General features: G+C 34.5%; 1 protein-coding gene across 1 annotated transcript in view; it reads right to left on the bottom strand.

The window, feature by feature from the left end:
- Positions 1-27: 27 nt before the first annotated feature.
- Positions 28-20,635, bottom strand: part of CCDC73 (coiled-coil domain containing 73) — a gene marked incomplete at both ends in the record, with an annotated part of 105,604 nt that continues 84,996 nt past the window's right edge. The window contains 6 exons of the mRNA XM_084236667.1: positions 28-249; positions 4,206-4,339; positions 7,019-8,500; positions 9,641-9,827; positions 12,429-12,560; positions 14,637-14,747. Coding sequence (XP_084092793.1) covers positions 28-249; positions 4,206-4,339; positions 7,019-8,500; positions 9,641-9,827; positions 12,429-12,560; positions 14,637-14,747 — 2,268 coding nt within the window. The remainder of the gene's footprint in view (positions 250-4,205; positions 4,340-7,018; positions 8,501-9,640; positions 9,828-12,428; positions 12,561-14,636; positions 14,748-20,635) is intronic.

Below are 20,635 nucleotides of genomic sequence, written 5' to 3'. Positions count from 1 at the left end.
TTACTAAAAGCATCTGTCAGCATTATTTTAATCTTTTGTTTTTTCCAACATCTCTTCTACTTTTCTTTTTTTAGATTGGTTGTCATTTTCTAAACTTAGAAACTTTTCGATTTTGCTTATCTGATTTGTTATCAGGCTCTGCCAGTCATCTTCACCAGTAGAAAATGCACCCATATCTGTGCTACCTTTAATCTTGATAGTCTGAAATTGGCATTGTGGCAGAGTTGATTTCAGACTCTTTGTTTTCACCTACGAAAAACCAAACTTATTTTACCATTGAACAAGAATTTAAACAAAAACCTTAAGCCTCTGCAATTATGTGATAATACCACCATTTTCTTTGCTAATTTCCAACAACTACCTTAATTTTCACACCAGCAGATTTTAAAGTGTAAATTTGTAAGCCTATGTAATATCTTCAAGATGCCTAATATATTCCAGGAATACCACAAAAAACCTTTTCTAAAAGGTTTTGAGCTTCAATTGAAAATAAAGATATTTAAAATATGTAGATAAAAATCTGTCTTTTACTCCCTTTCCTTCCCAAACATGTCTATGTTTTGTATCTTCTATCAAAGCCAGGGGAAAATTAAAAATGTTAACGGAAATAAACTGCCATATAAAAACTGCCTTTTACTTCATGTTTCCTCTCATGCTTCAGAGCACCATTGTTGAAGAAACAGGAAAGAACAAGGAGGTATTTGGAAGTTGGCAGATTTCCAAGGCTCTGCATTTGGGTCATATTTAAAATACTGTTTAAAAAATGCAAGTTTTCATTTCAAATGTTTTTAAAAATCACAATTACTGGAAATACAGAAAATGAAGTGTAAAGAAATTAAATATTAGTAATCACTCTCCAGATATATCTGAACATTTTGGTATTGTTCACTGCTATTTTTTTTTTCTATTTAGCATATCTGTTCATTCTATAGGATTTTATATCTTGTTTTTTCCCTGTTTACAACTTTCTTATAAACAGTTACCACTGACTTCAAAATACTCCTTTTCACGGATATGTGATAATTTAACTATCTCCTATTTGTTTTTTCCCTGTTTACAACTTTCTTATAAACAGTTACCACTGACTTCAAAATACTCCTTTTCACGGATATGTGATAATTTAACTATCTCCTATTGAACATTTCCATTTGTCCTTATCAAAAAAAGTTAATTTTTTGAAAACATTCTTTGATGGTATTCAGCTAGATTTCCAGATAAAATCTTCTGTTTAAAAAGGGAATATTATATTTGAAATATGGATTAGGATAAGCATTATGTTAAAATTACCCCCAAGATCCTAACCACCTCTGTACATATATACTTCAAAGCTTTGACTCATATTTATATCATTTTCTATATGTGCACATTTTTAGCATTTCCATTAATTCTTAAAAGTCTATTAAGGGCATGGCTTCATAGTATTTCATGTTCCATAATTAGCTGTTGGATATTTATATTGTAGGAAAATGTTTACTGTTAAAATTAGGCTATAATGAATGTCATTTGTTCATAAATCTGAAGCTCTGAGTATTGCCTTATTAATTTTTTTTTCCAATTTGACTGGCAAAAGTGGCATATTCGTAACATTTTCACATTGAGATTATATTGTAATAATTTTAAATATCACCTTAATTATTTACATTTAACCTCAGTTCCCTAAGATAGCATAGTCCTTTTTGTATTGTTCCTTGGCTCCTGAAAATTCTATAGTCAGCCACTAAATCCCCTCAAAATCTTAGCCTCTGATTCTTGGGTTCATATTTGTCTGATCGCCAGTGTTCTTATATGAAATGTTAGAGATGTTAAAAAAAATGTCAACACAGGACCACCAGGAGGCCTTAAGCAAGTCTTTTAGTTTACGGCCTTCGTTTTCTTTCTGCCCATTTTAGTTAAACAATATTGTAAAGATTACTGGTATTGGATAAAAACATGCATAAATGTATACTTCTAAAAATGTCTGCTATATAGTATGTTCAACAGACCTCAGCCAAAATATTGTCGTTTACCCAGTAAGAACAGATATAGAGAAATATACCAAATCTAGATCTAGGTTGCTACTGATGTTGAAATAAAATGATTAATGACCTATATATGATTTAATGGTCCTATTTCTCCATCAAAATGCTTGATGTGTTTTGTTGTGTTGACAGCAAGTACAGATTACTCAACTTTCCAAACTCCTGGACTCGATAAGGAGAGGAAAAAGACATTTACACATATCTGCTATCTGCTTTAGTTTCTTTCCTGCCTACTTGAAGGGGCAGGAACAGGGACTGACTATAGAGAGAAATAAGATGTAGGTTAAAGTTTGCATTTAACAAAACCATGTCTTCTTCACTGAGAATTTTTGCAGCCTATGATGCTTTTTCAAGACGCAGATGTTGCCAAATTTGTGCCTACATATCTTAGCTTTTTTTCCTATGTCCTTTCACTTACCACTCCTACCTCCTCTTTAGGCCTGACTCAGAGATACTCTGGCCTAAAATTTCCCCCAGCCTGGTACTACTGCTGCTTATTTAAGCTAGAAATTGCATTTTAAAATTTAACTCAAATGAATTTCAGTCATTGGTGTGTAAAGTAAGTGGCTTGCTTTGTTTACTCTGGGCAGCCTCTTTCCCATCTTCCTTCCTAGATAAATCAAGATTGCATACCAACCTAGAGCAATCTAGGCTGAGCAAGATGAAACCTTTTTAAATGTATAGGGAGAAAAGGTGTACCAGCTCATATCTACCCTAAGCTTAACAGGACTGGTGTGGAGAACAGATATAAAAATATGTTGGAATATAATTAACTTCTATTCCCTTTCTGGCTATAAGTCTAAAGTTGACTGTCTTCATGTAGAACAAGGGTTGGCAAACTCTTTGTGTAGAGAGCCACAAATAAGTATTTTTGGCTTTGTGGACCAAGAGGTCTCCCTCAGAAATTGCTTAAAATTCAACAGTTTCCATCTGTAAAATAGAGGTATATTACAGGACTATTACAAAAAAATTTTTTTTATAGTTTTAAAACCTACATAAATTACTAAAAACAAGCTACAGGAGAAGCATTAAGAATTAGATAAAAAAAACTTTCCTTCTAGGCTAGTTATAAAAATGGACTTAAAAGGGGCATATGAATTTTCCATTTTAACAATTAGAAATGGCTGTCTAGCACTAATATTCTCAAGCTTCCTTTCTGCTTTATTCTATGACTTACCCAGTTGGCCAAGATCAGGACTTCCCACTGGCAGATTCTCTGCACTTTTGCCTCCGTATTTTAATGCACATTTGTATGTATACATGTAATAGTTGTTGCTGAGCTTAGTTATGAAAAGGTGAAAAAGGTATGTCCTGACTTTAAAACTCTCAGGAGAGTTATATTCTTCCACTTGGTGTTTTATTTAAAAAGGAAAATAAGTTCTTAAAAGCAGTATTTTTAAGGTAATATACTTTTCACTCTATGTTGTCCAGACAAAGTTGTTTACTGTGCATCAGTTGTCTTACTTAGTACTATCTTTTCTAATCTTTTTAGATTTCCTTCTAGCATTTACACCTGTAGTTAGCTTTTATTAGACCCTGTATAATACAGCATTTTTGTGCTAAAGTTTTAAAGACTGGGGCAAAAAAAAAATAAACCTTATAAACTTTACCAAATAACTTATCAACTCTAATTAGCTGCTCTTCATATGACAAATGGACTACTGGAGTCATATAATCTCTATGAATATATTTTTTAATATACACATTCTGACTTGATATCAAGTCACATTATAGATAGTTGATTCTGTCCCATACTGTGTCCTAATTGAAATAATAAAATGAATAAATTTCCTTTACAATTGTCAGTTTCTAAAAATAATTAAATTACCTTAAGATGTCTTGTTAAAGACAAGTGAATTTACTGGGTTTTAAGGCATCTTTCATAAAAATTTTAAATGCTCAAGTGCCATGATTCTTAAATGTAGGTAACTAAAAAATAGAAGTACATAATACACTACCTCACACTCTCCCCAAAACAGGCTGGATTGTATCTATTTGATTTATACACTGTGACTTTTTCCTGCTGTTTTCCATCAGCCTTAATTGTGAAAAATGGTGCCATGTTGCCCTTGTGATATTATTTTGGAGATCAGTTAGGTCTTAAAGCATCCAGATGCATACAGTTCTACACATATCTGTAGAATTAGCTCACTAAGGTCGGCTCTGCAATATTTTTAATTGACTTACGTGTTCTGTGGGAAAAGAAGAATCATAAAAAGTCTTTGCAATTGCATTCCTCTCATCACTGGGCTCTCCCTTGGGATCTGGATGGATACTTGAGTTACTCAGAGTGTCAGCAAGTCTGTTAATGCTGGTAGTATCTGGTTGACAAAGAGGAAATGACAACAACTGAATTTTATTCTCCAGGCTCTGGTTTTAGTGACAGAACTTGTTTTTCTCAGACCCTAGGCCTATGCATTTAAAAAGAAGAAAGAATTTCAACTTTATTTTTACATAAACATTTTATATTTCTCATAGAGAACTCTCATTAAACATTTCATTTCAGGAAATTTTATTATTGCTGCCTTCTAAAACCTCATTCACATTAAAATAAATGAAATGGCGAAAATATCTTCTAAAACAAAAGAAATTGCATAAAATGCTATCCTTATTACCTTGGTTACTGCATTGCCCAAACATGTAAATATTAATAGTAAGCATGTCGGCAATTCAGATTAATGGGAAAAGTCTGAATCAACTAAAGGATTTGTAAAAGATATTTAAAGAACTTGGCCATAGTGAGAACCACCACAGAGGGCTGCAAAGTATTGTCTAGTAGAGGTCAGTGGGTTTTAAAAAATAGATAAACATGATTTAGAGAAATGTCAACTCTGTAACAAAGATATGGTTATGTTTGACTATAAGTTGAATTTCTACAGAATTTTAGACATCCTTCCATCCCTTTTGATATCACTGCAATCAAATTAGAGCAAAGGGCCTTCTAAAAGAATATGGTCAGCCAGACCCTCGACTAGAAGAATTTGACACGGCTAAAATTAATGGACACAGGCCTCCCTGGTGGCAGAAGGGGTTAAGATGCAACCTATGAAGCTGTCCACAACCACTGCAGCATGAGTTCGATTCCCCACCAAGGAGCTACCCACATGGCGCAGCAGACTTCTAAATCCCCACTGCTCCTCTCAGCAGTGTATTTCGGTAGATCCACCTGTTCTGCTCCCCACTCTGTCTCTGGTGAATCCTCTCACCCCCTCCCTGCAACTCTGGCCTGTACCCCAGTTCTTGTGTGCATAAATGAATAAATCTCTTAAAAATAAATAAAATTAATGGATGGGCCTCCCAGGTGGCGCAGCGGTTGAGCACTGGGTTGCAAAGCTGCCTGCGGCCTCTGCAGCGCCAGTTCGATCCCCGGCTGCTCCCCGGCCACCGGAGGAGGGTCCCACCTGGCGCGCAGACCTCTCCTGCCGCCCGCTGCTCCTCTCAGCAGTGTACTTCGGTCCTTCTGCCTGCTCTGCTCCCCGCTCTGGCTCTGGTGAATCCTCTCACCCTCCCGCGCTTCTGACTGTACCCAGTGCATGTATAAACAAAACAAACTAAATAAATAAAAAACATGCCTCTATTAAAAAAAAATAAAATAAAAATAAAATTAATGGACACTACTAATACATTCTATTAGGAAAAACTACAGTTTGTGAAATGAGGCTTTACAGTGTTTTGATGTTTTCTGTTTTCCCCTCCATTCTCATTCAGCCGAGTAAGTAATACATTTATTTAGCTTTTAAGCCTTTTTTTTCTATTTAAAATTTTCTCATTCCATTTAAAAAGCCTGGAAAGTCTGGGGGCTATGCACTTTTCCTTGTAATCTACAATTCTTTAAAGGGTCTAAATTCATAAATGTGCTGCATGACTATGTTTCAGTCAACAAGGGAAAATATATACAATGGAGGTCCCTATATACAGCCTAGGTGAGGTAGGCTATGCCATCAGGTTTATATAATTACTTTGAAGTTTGTATAACAATGAAATAACTAAATGACATTTCTGAGAACTTAGCTCTGTGATAAATCAAATGATTGTTAAACAGACGAAATTGCCTTCAAACCTAAGAATGTCTTTTAACAACTTCAACTGTGACTGTGAGACTGCTATTAGCAAACATTTCTTCATGATCATAATTCCTACGCTATCATTATTTTCAGGTTAACTTATACAGTACCTATGTATGATTAGTATATGGTTATGTTTTTAGAAGAGTATGAACCTCAACCTACCCATTACCCAGCTATAACACCCTTATCCATTAAGTCAGATGATTCATCCATTTACTCTCCCCACCCACTTTTTTTGAATTCTGGGGTATGTTTAAAGCAAAACGCAGACATTGTGAAATATTTAACATTTGAATATATTGTTATAGATACATAATAATTAAGGGATTTCAACTGAACATGTTTCAAATACTGACAAAAATGGATGCAAAGTGTATTAATGTTTTATCTCAAGATAGCAAAACAGAAGAAAGCCAGGCATAGTGCTGCTCAAGATACAGATAAAAATAGAAAAGTTAAGGAAGGAGAGAAGTGACAACAGAAGAGAAACTAATATATGATTCTGAGGGAAGGATTTTTTAAATGTAGAAAGAAAAGGAAAAAACATGCACGCTAGCAGAAGCCTTATCAACAACGCCACTGCATTTGCTCTAGAAAATAAAAAAGAGACTCAGATTAGGTAGTTGTTCTTGATTGAAAATTAATGACCTGGGCTTATAGTGGTTTTTCAGTTTCTTTGATAAAAAGAAAATTGTAAATTTCCAAAATGCATTTGTACCTTTCTCCATGATAATACTGGCTCAGATTTAGGTGAAAAGAAATCCACCTGTGTTTCAATAAAACCTTTCCTACTTTCACACACATACATATGGCAAAAATACTAATATAACAGTTCTCATTTTAAAATACAATCTACATGGAAACTTTTTACCAAAAATACTAAGTATAAATACAATTATTAGAAAAATTAAAGAATAAGCTTTGTTTTCTTACCTGGTCCAATATCCTTCCTGACATCATCCACATCATCAGTTTTATGAAGTGTCACTGAAATAATCTTTGTGTTTTCTGATGGACCTACTGTTCCCTCCTTTAGCAATAAAGGAATGCTAGAAGTTGAAGTGCTCACTGTTTGACTTTCCATTTGATTTACTTTTGACCAAGGACTGGGGTCTAAAAAACTCACATGTACTGGAGTTTTCTCAGTTTTTTTATCTGACGTTGAAAGATCAAAGGCTGACCTTCCACTTCTGTTTACTAAATCTCCAGATGGCTTTATGTGAAATGAACATGATTCTTCAAGCTGTCCTTCACTGTAAATTTTTCCTGAAACGTCACTTAATGAAGCTTTTCTCTCTCTATCATTTAACGATGTATGCTGTCTCTCATTAACATTAACAAAAAGGAAGAGGTCATTTTTTGTGGCTTCAGTCATCTGATTGTCATCAATCTGACTATCTTTATTAGAAAACTGTGATTTTGTGGAAGTGTTTGTGTGAATAGCAGTTTTCATATCTTTGGCTTGTGAAGTATATATAGTCTCATTATTAACCTCAAGATGAGAAACACTGTTTTCTAAATATCCCAAATAGTTCTTAAATTGATTGTTTTGGATATCATTCTGATTTTTCCAAATAGTTCCTTCCCCAAGGCTTAAGTTGTGTTTCACCAACACAGGCATAATAGTAATATCTTCATCTGAATTCTTAAATGCTTCCAAATTATCACTGAAAGCAGCAGATGAAGTAGGGTAGTTAACTGTTGTATCACAGGGAATAATTTGTTCAGGCTTCTCTGAAGTATCATTACAGACTTGCTGAAAATCTAAAGTTTGTTTAAATGGCAATATGCTACACTCACTTTTTATATTTAACAGTTGCATTTTTCTTATTTTACAAAGTTTGTCATCTAACATAACATTACCTGACTCTTGCAAAGTATATTTCTGACACTGAACAAGATTGTTTTTTACATCTAGAGATGAATCCAGATCTGCTTGGGCTTGGTCACTATTTGTAATTTCCTCCTCTATAGTATTTTCTTGAGCCCTGATAACCAATCTCAATTGTTTAAATGGTTCATCTTCAGAAACATCATTTTTATGATTTGAATGGTGATCCATCTTATTTAAGATACTGTTAAATAATCTGTTATTTTCAATCTCTGGATATACATCTGCATGATGAAGATCTAATTCTTCAGTCCTTTCTAGGTGTGTCTTTTCTGTTTCTGTTGATGTATCTGCCACTAAAGAATTAGTTAGTGATTTAAATTCTGTACATGTATTATCTTTTTCAAAGCACACTTTGTCTTTGACTTCTGTATTAACTGCTTTACTAGAGTCAGTAGCACCGAATGTTTGTCCTTTTTCTCTTACTATGCAAAGGGTTTTGCTTAGCAAGATTTCACTTTGATTTTCATTCTGAGTTTCAGAATGAGGTTCATTCTTGGAACTTTTCTCCAAATGCTGCAAATCTGTCATGAGAACAGTAAAATTTTATATTATAAAAAGCAAAGCTTACTCTCTTAAGACAAGTATTGTAACTTATTTCATTAAAACATATTTAGCCTTCACTATTTCATTGGCCAACTATTACAAAAACATGACACCAATTTTATCTAAATCTTAAGTTTCCTTAATCACAGTGAGCATGTATTTAGCATGTTCATATTGAGATTTGGCTCTACCCATTTTAAAGTTTAATTTCATGAAAGTATTTTTTGGTTTAAAAAAGAAAGTTAAGGGTATTACAAAACGGTTTTTTATTTCTCTGTTTCCTTTAAGGAACACATTGCAATTCCATATACACATAGCTAATCAAATAAAAATTTATCCCAACAGGTTATATACTCTGATTTCTATTACTACCTAAATCTACAAATTGATAGCTATTTCCTTCAAGACTGATAACTAAAATATTTTTATTTCCTTATGAATATTTTTAAGTGTTGGAATAGTTTTGGATAAGTGTATAGAATATTTAATCAAGACATTAATTTTAATTCATCTGGATTCTAACCATAGATTTCAAATTTCCAGCATAGATAAAACATTCTAAACTACAAAGTTCAGGGCTTTTAAAAAGAACTTCTTTTAGTCCGAGCATTCTCTCTGCAACATCTCCACCAAGTGGCTGTTCAGCCCAGGTCTGAACACCTCCAAACAAACAGTACCATCTTTAAACAACACTCTTTCAAGATGGATAATTTAGTAAACTATTTCAGTGATTAGAAAGGGTAATCTGAATTAAGAAATGCTTTCAGTCTGGTCATCAGAAGGTAAATGATAACTAAAAGAACATTTTCAGCAAAGCAGTGAAGACATAAACCATTCAGAATGCAAAGAGCCAAGGAATAAGTGATGAGAAAGGCTGGCAGAAATGTATTTTCCTCAAAAAATATTGACCGTAAACCATAACTCTAAGAAAGCCTGCTCTGTTAGGACCATAAGCAAGTAAAAAGCTAAGTGTTTCCCTACCTACACTACAAAGTTCTCAAAGCAAAGACTGTAATTGATATTCTCCTAAATTCCATAAATGGCCTAGCACAGCTCTTTGGCAGATTCTTTATAGCTCAATATACAAATTAGAAAGCATCAAAATAATCACAGATTACCTTCTCCAATTTCTTCTACAAACAGGTGTTCTTTCTTTTTCTCCTTTTCTCCATTTTCAGTATCTAAACAAAAACTCACAGTATTTTCTTCCCTTATTTCTTGCCCAGAATCATACTTCTCTATGATAGTGTTTTCTGATTTTTCCATCGACATTTCACTATTTTCAATATTTATTACTTGAATATCCTATGTAAAATGGAAAAGACTAATGTAAGAGTAGTTAAAAAGCATAAAACAATTGAACAAGTTTTGCAGGTAAGTTTCAATTTAACAATTTAGCAGTTTCTATTTGAAAACCATATGATTTTGTTTACTAGATTTAATATACTACTCTGTAACAAGATCACTTTAGATCGTTTTATATAATGTCATATTTAAATAAAATGGAGACCCATATAATATCACATTATATGTAATAAAAGAACCTCATTAGCAACTCAGGGCTCAAGGTGTTCTGAGGTGCTGGTCACACAGGCATCCTTTGCCCAGCATGTTCCAAAACTCCAGACTTCCAGAAAGAAAGCAGATGTTCAGAATAAGCCACATTGTATGACTAACAGTTTAGGCATAGTAAACCACTCCTATCAGTTAAAAAATAATGGGACCCTTCCCCTAAATCAAGTTTTCAGGTATTATAACAGATTGGTACCCAGGTAAAGGGGAGGTTCCAGGTTTCCTGCTCCATCCTAAGGAAGAGTGGAGCTGAGTAGGGAGGAGAAACAAGAGAAGACCTGGCTGAGGAAGTAAGGAAATCAAGAGGAGGACCTGGAGGAGGCACATGGAGCCGGGAGACATGTGAGGAAGCTGCACTTGCTTCTCGCCTTGAACTTCTACCAGGACTTGGGGGACATTGTAGGAGACATTTGAAAGAGAGACCTGGTGGGAGATTAACAATGGCAGCCTTTATCTTGATTTTGTTTTGCTCTTTTTCTTCCAGACTTCGCTGGCCCCTTCTGCCACATTCTAATGGGTCCCCACCAGAAGGTACCTTAGACTTGTGATAAGCTTTTGGGCCTCAGCAGTCCTGCTTTGGGCAAACCCACTTTGGCTGGGCATTCACCCACCAGGGAATGGGTAACTTTAGGCTTTTTGTGGGGAAACTATTTTAACTATATTCTTTCTCTTCTCTTTATTACACACTAATTGTATTAAAGTTCCTTTCCATTGAAGGTCTTATGCACTAGACATTCTTTTTTGTCTTCATATGGCAAGTGGCAGAACCTATTTAGAGCAGGCAGGTTTGGGGGTTCCATGGTGCCCCCACCATGCCCTGTAACATCAGGACCAACCTTACAAACAGGCCTTTCTAAGGATAGCATTCACAGGCTTGTTAACTCTTTTCTACACACCAATATACAAGAAACGGAATCTGAAGAGCCCTAATTAAAAAAACTAAATACTGAATTTGTTATTGAAAGTATTCCCACAAAGAAAAAGCTAAGATGGCTTCTCTGGAAAACTATCTCATATTTAGAAATGAAATAATACTGATTCTAGGGCCTCCCTGGTGTCAGAAAGGGTTAAGCACAGCACTGTGAAGCTGTTTTTACAGTCTCTGCAGCATGGGTTCAATCTCCATAGATACAAAAAAAAGCATTTGACAAAATTTAACACCTCGTCATGATAAAAACCCATTCATGATTAAAAACTCACAAGAACAGAGGGAAACTTTCTCAATCTGATAAAGAACATAAAAAATCTACATTACAGCTACATGATTATGAAATGGCAAAAGACTAAATATTCTACATTTTAGATGAAAAATAAGGTAAGTGTGTTCACTCTCATAACTTTTAATTCAACTGTGCACTAGAGGGCCTAACTAATGTAGTAAGTTGAGGAAACAGTAAAATGCACACAGAGCAGAAAGAAGTAAGTAAATCTGCCTTAAATTCACAGGCAACACAATTAAGTACCTAGAAAAACCTAGTTTGACAAAAAACTACCATAACAATAAGTTAATTTTAAAAGATAATAGGATATAAGCTCAAAGTACAAAAATTTATTTTTATACACAGCAAGGAACAAATAGAAAAAAATTAATAATTTTTAAAATACTATTTATAAACAGGATTCCAGAACATGAAATATTCAAGGATAAATTTAACACAATATTTGCAAGATCTGTAGAATGAAAAAAAAGTATTTCTGAGAAATACTAAAGACTGTCTAAATAAGTGTAAAGACAGACCACATTCATAAATCTGAGGACTCAATCTTATTAAGAAGTCAATTATTTACATATTAATCTATAGCTTCAAAACAATACAAATTAAAATTCTACCTTTCTTTCCCAGAAATTGACAAGCTGATTCTCAAAGTTATATGGAAAGCAAAGGACTTAGAATAGCCAAAACAACTTTGAAAAAAAAAATAACAAAATTGAAGCACTTATTCTACCAATTTTAAGATTTCTTAGAAAGCTACACTTATTAATAAAGACAATGTTGTATTGACTTATAGACAGACACATAATCAGTGGAACATAATAAAGAGTTCTGGTATGGGTCCACAGACACTTGGTTAACTGATTTTCAAAGACAGTATCATGGTACAATTGGAGAAAAAATAGTTTTTCCAACAAATGTGTAAGCTAAAACAAAACTAGAAACCTACGCATTAAAAATAACCCTTGAATTTACATGTACTATATGGGATAAGCATCAAATGTATTACAGATTATATGCTTATATTCATTTTTTTAAAGTTGAGAAACTAAAATTATAAAGCAAGGGAGGAAAATCATCAATTTCTTTAACAGTTTATATCAACATGCTTGAATTTTACCTGAAATTTCTTTTCTTCCTCAAACTTCTGATTACGTAATTCATTGTGATATTCTTGTAATTTAGTATGAGTTTCTTTAAGTGATGAAAATTCATTTTTAATCTTAATGATTTCTCTATTAAGTTCTTCAACCTAATATAAAATTTAACCAAAATGAGCAAGTATATGAAAGTCAAATCCAAGTGTTATCTTTTTTTTTAAAAAAGGCTTTTTTTTAAAGATTTATTTATTTATGCATACAAGAACTGGGGTACAGGCCAGAGGTGTGGGTGGTGAGAGAATTCACCAGAGACAGAGCAGGGAACAGAACAGGCAGACTGACTGAAATACACTGCTGAGGGGAGCAGCGGGCAAGACAGGAGAGGTCTGCTGCCCCGTGTGGGTAACTCCCTGGCCGGCCGGAGATTGAACTTGTGCTGCAGTGGCTGCGGGATAGCTTCATAGGTTGTGTCTTAACCCCTTGCACCACCAGGGAGGCCCCAAGTGTTGTTATCTTAACAATTACATTATACTACCTCTAGTTACAAATGAAAAATTATTTTTAATGATAAATTTCTATAAAAGTCATGCCTTTATTGCTATCTTAAAGTTTTATTTTTATTACAATCTAATATACAAATTTAACTCAACTAGATGAAGAGTACTAAACACTAACTACAGTTGAAAATGATACTTCGGCCTAATATTACATCTATAAACTGGTCTTTCACTGTCTATAAAATTTGAATTCTTTTTCTTGAGGGGAACAGTTTTTCATAATAAGCTCAAATATGAGACAGTTCCACTGTGGAGAACAAATCACCCTTTTGTCATGAAAGATTTTTTTTCTTCAACAATTTAAAAACTACACAAATGCATGTCATTTTCCTTATAGCAGCTGACAGGAGCTTGCCTTTACCTGTTTTTTTCAATTGTATTGTTTTTTAGCAAGGTAACGTTGGTTTACAACACTGTGTGACTGAGGCATAAGTACATGCCTCTTCAGATGTATGTTTGTAAGCATCTTTTTATCTCTCTCTGTGAGGTTACCTCTTTTCTAAGGGTCAACTCTTCACATGTTCTTACCCCATCCTCCCTTATCTCCCTTAGTTTCAAGCTCTAGCACAGAACTTTTCTCTCCTACCTATTCTCAATCTTTCCCACTATACCTGCATATGGCCCACAGATAACCTCTTCTCGCACTCCTTGAACCATTTACTGTCTCTCACCTCTTAAAATTAAGTTCACACTTGCTATCTTCAAAATATAACTTCCTGTACCTCCCTGGTGGCACAGCAGGTTGATTGCCATGCTGTGAAGCTGTACACAGCCTCTGCAGTGAGGGTTCAATTCCTGGCCCGGCCAGGGAGATACCCACATGGCACAGTAGACCTCTCCTGCCTCGCCCACTGCTCCTCTCAGCAGTGTTTCGGTCTGTCTGCCTGTTTTGCTCCCCGCTCTGTCTCTGGTGAATTCTTTCACCCTCCCATGCCTCTGACCTATACCCCAGTTCTTGTATAAATAAATAAATCTTTAAAAATATATATATATATAAAAAACTTCCTGTCACTCCTTAATAATTCTGGCCTCATTAGTCTGAATTTTTTCCTCAGGTATGACCTGCAAATTAACAAAAGGATTTTTTCCAGTTTTCATACCTCATATTTCACAATTTTATCTACCTCATTGAAATTAAAATTTAGGGTAAAATAAATAGGTGCATTTTAAGGAAAAAGCCATGTTTATAACACATCAATTCATAAAATATAAACACGTAAACTCAGTCAATGTATATATGTTCTAAATAGGGAGTAATACACCTCAAAAAAACTGCTGAGCAAAGTTAAATAGATGAGCTAACAATAGCACCTATGTAATTCTTTACTTCTGTCATTTACTAAATACTATGCAATAGTGATATGAAAAAATTAACTTTTGTCACTAAGTCATTCAAACTATATATATAGATACACAAACATGTACATTTATAAGTACACAACATAAACATATATGTAAATACATGTACACATGTATATGTGTGGTTTTTCATTCAAATGTCATTAAATTTAGTTTTTAAAAAGCATTCACTTTTTGGAAATACAAAAGAAGCAAAAGTGTCTGACTTTATTCCTATATTACTTTTGCAATATTTTCTTAGCATTTAATCGTTATTTTAAATGTTGACAACTACCTAAAATATTTTAATATTTTACTACTTAATAAACCTACTTCCTTCTTCCAAGTTCCCAGTGCTTTCTCATGCTCATTTTGAAGATTAAGGAACTTTTCTTCATTTTCTTTTACCTTCTCCCTTTGCAGCTCATTATCTCTTTCAAGGGTCTGCAATAAAATTAATTATCCAAAAAATAATCAATACCACATTAATGAATTTTGATGTGTTTTATGTTGCTTGGACCTTTGCTTCTAACATGCTGAAAGTGCCATACAGATCAGTGATAATGTGCTATCTCAACAATAATTTTCATAAATTAACAGAAAGGTGCTTATAGTTTAGTTAACAGGAAATAGGGGGAGGTTATGAAAAAGAAATGGCTATAAAAGGGTATAAAAACATTGCCATTATTCAGTTTCACTGCATAAGTTTTAATGTACTGAAAAAGTAATATAAAGTACAGCACTGAGAAATATGAAATGTAGCATAATCTAGCCAAACCCTACTAAAAATTTTTAACTACCACAGAACATTTTTTTGGTAACTCACTATTTTAGAAATTCATTGACTAAAAAAACCTTAAATACAATTTTAATTTCAAATAATGCTAGAATTTTAATACTTACCATATTAACTTATTCATAAATTAACATATTACCCTCACTTCCAAAAATCTTTCAAAGAGTAAAAATATTAAATGTTTACTAAGACAAAGGTTTTAAGCATATTAAATCAGTGCCACCAATATTATTAGGTTTTTTCAATATCCGCTGAAAATCCAAGTAAGAATTTTACCTACATGCCTAAAATATCTGGAATTTTTAGTTCAGTTGTTCATCATTATTAAAGCTATGTACATTCTGAGAAACAAGAAGGATACAGAAAGAAAGGTAAAGTTTTGGTCTATTGGTTTTCCAGTTCTCCCCAGAAGTAACCACTCTAGCAATTTCCTATGTATCTTTCCAGAAATTGTGTAGAAGCATGAGTATATAAAACATAGCTTTTCAAATACAAATGAGACTATATCATATCATGTTTTCCCTCAATCTGCTTTTTTAAAAAATGATTGTCTTTCTCACTTTCCACATCATTATATATAAATCTATGTCATTTTAAAGGTTTCAGGTATTCATTTATTTAATGAGCTCTCAATTATGTCTAGAATATCAAATATGCAAAGACATAATTATGCAAAATTATATGAACATCTAATAAAAAATATTTTACAATTTTAACATGAAAATGCTCCTCTAGCTCAAAAAGAACTATGCATTTATTTACAGAGCATTCAATGAATATTTATTTTGATGGGCTCTAATTCAAGATAATGTAAATACTTTTCATACAGTCATGGTTTCTGGGGCCTCCATGGTGGCACAAGGGGTTAAGTGTCAGCACTATGAAGCTATCTGCAGCTACTGCAGCATGAGTTCCACCCCCAGCCGGACAGGGAGAAACCCACATGGCGAGGCAGACCTCTCCTGTCTCGCCCACTGCTCCCCTCAGCAGTGTATTTCAGTCAATCTGTCTGTTCTGTTCCCCACTCTGGTGGATTCTCTCACCCTCTGCATCTCTGGCCTGTACCCCGGCTCTTGTATGCATAAATAAATCTTTGTAAAAAAAGTGTATTAGATATGTCAATTTATTTCCTGTTTCTACCCATACGCCTATATAGAAGAAACTGCCTATATCAGGTATTCTCTCAGTTTCTTTTTTTTTGGAGATTTCCCATCCTTCCATTTCAATTTGAATCTATTGCTCTTCAGTCTGCTTTTTTATAGGTCAGGTTTTCTCTGTGGATTTCCTTCTTCTATGGTGGGTCTCTTTCCCAGATCTCTTTCCTAATTGATCCCTTTGTCTTGGTAAAGCAAACTTTCTATTAATTCTTGATAAAGGAGGCAAAGATGATACATTTTTGAGACACTACATATCTGAAAAAAAATCAATATTTTACCAATATTTAACAATTTGTTTGGCAGGCTACAGTTCAATTCAGCTTTGGAAATGTTTTTCTCCAATTTGTGAAGAGATGGCTCTGCTGCTTCTACCTTCCATGTTGCCAGTAAGAAGTCTGAAGCCAATTCTTACTCTTTTTTTTTTTTTTAAAGATTTATTTATTTATTTATACAAGCACTGGGTACAGTCAGAAGCGCGGAAGGGTAAGAGAATTCACCAGAGCCAGAGCAGGGAGCAGAACAGGCAGACGGACGAAATATACTGCTGAGGGGAGCAGCGGGCAGCAGGAGAGGTCTGCGTGCCATGTGGTATCCTCGCAGGAGGCCTGTGCTGCAGAGGCTGCGAGTAGCGTTGCAGCCCAGTGTTCAACCACTGCGCCACTGGGGAGGCCCGCCAATTCTTATTCTTCATCCTTTGTATATGACCTACATCTTTCCTTTTTTACAGATAATTTTAGGATCTTCTTTTTAAGTGTAGTATGAAATTTCATAATGATGGACACTTGTGTTAGGCAAAGCAAACTCAAATCCTTCAGTTCTGGGTCATTTTCTTGTATGATTTCATCTGGTCATTTCTCCTCCTTCCATTTTCTTTGTTCTCTCTGAAACTCATTTCATCTCTTGGGCTCACCCTCTATTTTTTTCCTCCTATTTCACATATTCTTGTCTTTTGGGTCTAATTTCTAAAAGACTATCTTAACCTTTCTGTTGCACTTTTTGTATGGGCTAATATATTCTTTTTTTAAGAATACATTTTAAGGATTCTCTTTTATTCTAAGAATGTTTCTTTTTCTCATAGATCCTAATCCCTGTTTTGTGTATTAATAAATTTATTTTATCTTTATATAATTTTTTAGTTTATCCAAGATTTTTCATTAAACTGTTTGTTTTTCATGTTGGATGTGCTCTTCAAATGTCAAGTGATCCTTAGCTGCCTGTTCATATTTGAGCATGAAGTACTAAAAAGCTAGTGATAGTCTGTCAAACAGTGGGCTTCACTGTAGGTTGATAGAGTTCATTCACTGGGAACCTTAACTGAAGTAGCATAGTATTTTCTCTTGATCAGGTTAGTTCCTCCATAAAGGAATCTTATATTCTCCTACCTATAAAGCTAACCACCTTCTAAATAGGGAAACTGGACTAGCACATCTCAGAATTCAGTATTTAGACTTTCCATTCATTTTCAATGTAATCCTCTTAATATGTGCTGGTGAATTAGCTCTCAAAAAAACAATAAGCCTGATTTTCAGCATTTACCAATAGCATAAATACTACCACCATGCTCAATTTCAAGCTATCACTGGTTTAACAACCAGCTCACAAAGTAATAATTGCTCTAGTAACCAGCTCTCCCTGGTACAAACTATCTCCAGGATACCACTGGATCTCCCCAACCTCAATGTTCTCTTAAATTCTCCAACATAAACCTTCAGTCATCTGTCAGGTAGGAGACAAGCAGTGTTGATATGTGCAGGACAGAAGAAATAATTTGGTGGTACAATAGCTTTTTATATAGTTTGGGGTTTCAATTGTGCACACTACTTCTATAGGAACATGATTCTTATAATTCCTGATCATTTCTGAATCTCTGACCTGGGTTTCTACTTTCCCTCATGTGTTAATGAATAAAATACTAATTTTTCATTTGGTTCTCACTCTTAAAACTTTATTTTTATTGTTTTTTCACCCTAGTTTTTTTGTCCATGTGGATTAATGTCTTTTTATCACAGTTTCAGAGGGAGATAGAAGTGACTGTGTAGGTTCAATTCAACTAACCAGAAGCCCTTACCGAGCAATAGCTGTACTTGGAAAGAGTGAATTTACTGTTAGTCACTCATTAATTTTTGCTCTATGTGCCAGATACTCTTTTAGGCTTTTATGCTCCATTACTGAAAATGTAATTATTTTCATTTTCATAGGATGTGTACCCTATCAGGAAATTATTTGGTATGATTTACATCTACATTGACAAATCTAAAAATTGCCTCTGAAAAAAAGGTTATTGTGCAAAGCCAAAGTAAAATTCTGTTAATACTTTAATATCTAAAAACTAGGTAAATTATCCTAGCTCATACTATGAATTACAGGAGTAAACTAAGTATTCTTGTTAGCACCATGACTACACAGCATCATAACTATACTTATACTGGAACAAACTATAATTAAACCAAAGTACAAAACATTCTCTATCATAACTTAGGTTTCAATGCTTCTTACTGTACCGTTAAAAAAAAATAAGACGTATGACAGCATGATTGTAAAGCACTGAAAAACAGCAGCCATTATGAAGAGTAATGGTCCCTTTTAGTACAGGTGGAATTAGAATGCTCCTCAAGAAAACACTTGACATATCTATGCAGCATAGTCCTCAGCAGCAGTTCAACAGTAATATTTTGTTATACTATATATCAGTGGTTCTCCAACACCAGTCTGCAAACAAGTACTGATCCGTGACAAAATTTCACTAGTCTATGGCAAAAAATGTCAATATAAGGTCATCAAATGTCTTTTATTGTAAAGGACTGTCCTTTATCCTGAGATTCTATCCTTAATATACTTTTGGTGTTAAAATGTTCTCCCATAAAATGAAAGTAATGATAGATGGTATTGTTTATTTTTAACGTCCTTACTTACCAAAATAAAAAGCTGGCAATTCTATTCTGTTCTTGTAAATACTTTGGTATTTTACTATATGAAATTTATTTTTCCTATGGAGTATCAAGACTCAGGTAATAATTGTGCTACAGACAGGCTTTTGGATTACCTAAGATATTGGCAGTTATAGTTAAAAGATCTTGGAACCACAGTAAGCTATTAATTCAAAGAATACAACAAAAGTGGCAGTTCTCACAGATCTAGGAAAAACACTTTTATAGTGCTGGACTAGATTCTGGACAAAGATTTAATCCTGGTTTTTCCACTAATTTTAAGGCATTGAGCTAAACTGCTTACACTTTCTGGATCTCTATTACATCATAAATGAAACTGTTGGATTTTCTAATCTCTGATATTTGTTCATGTGTAGTAACTCCTTTAAATGTATAAGGAGGGCTTCCCCAGTGGCGCAGCGGGTTGAGCGCAGCACTGTGAAGCTGTCCTCAGCCTTGCAGCACGGGTTTGATTCCTGGCTGGCCAGGGAGATTCCTATATGGTGTGACAGACCTCTCCTTTTGCGCCCGCTGCTTCCCCTCAACAGTGTATTTCAGTTGTCTGCCTGTTTTGTTAGCTGCTCTGTCTCTGGTGAATCCTCTCACCCTCCTGCGCCTCTGGCCTGTACCCCCCAGCTCTTGTATAAAAGTAAATAAATCTTTAAAAAAAAAAAAAAAGGAGTGGGCCTCCCCTGGTGGCGCAGGGGTTGAGCGCTGGGCTGCGAAGCTGCCTGCAGGCTCTGCAGCGCTGGTTTAATCCCCAGCCACCCCACTGGCGAGGGTCCCACATGGCACGACAGACCTCTCCTGCCGTGCCCGCTGCTCCCCTCAGCAGTGTATTTCATCACTCTGCCTGTTCTATTTCCCACTCTGGCTCTGGTGAATTCTCTCACCCTCCAGTGCTTCTGACTGTACCCAGTGCTTGTATAAATAAATAAATAAATCTTAAAAAAAAAATTTAAAAAAAAAAAAAAAGGAGAGAAAAATCTTAAAAATAAATAAATGTATAAGGAAACAATCCTGATAACTGCTACTCATTTTGGAAAATTCTGTCATGTCTCTTGAGAGAAATAGTCCCAGTTACCTATCTATAAGGGACTATTGGGGAGATCGGGATACTTGCTCATAAACTAGACTTTCAGACATACTTTTTTACTTGTCTTTTACTGGAGTAGGTGAAGGGGTTAGGAGGAATGAGAGGTCTGTCTCTAAAACACCTCATCCCTCTCCTTCTTTTAAGTCTAACTCCTAAAGTACTAGGGCAGACAAGAGAAATAAGGAAGACAAAACTATCTTTTCATGATCAATCATAGAACATCAATGGTGAGGAGATAAGTCTTGCATTGTTCAAGTTAAGTTTGGTTTCATTCAGTGACAATGGACAGCGTAATTTGTCCAGCCTGATGCAAAGTAAAAAAAAAAAAGAGTACTATTAAAGATACTTTGTGGCTC

The sequence above is a fragment of the Talpa europaea genome (genome assembly GCF_964194135.1).
Source record: "Talpa europaea genome assembly, chromosome: 1".
Lineage (NCBI taxonomy): Eukaryota > Metazoa > Chordata > Mammalia > Eulipotyphla > Talpidae > Talpa > Talpa europaea.
The sequence above is the reverse complement of the archived record's forward strand: the minus strand, read 5'-3'. Positions and strand labels throughout refer to the sequence as shown.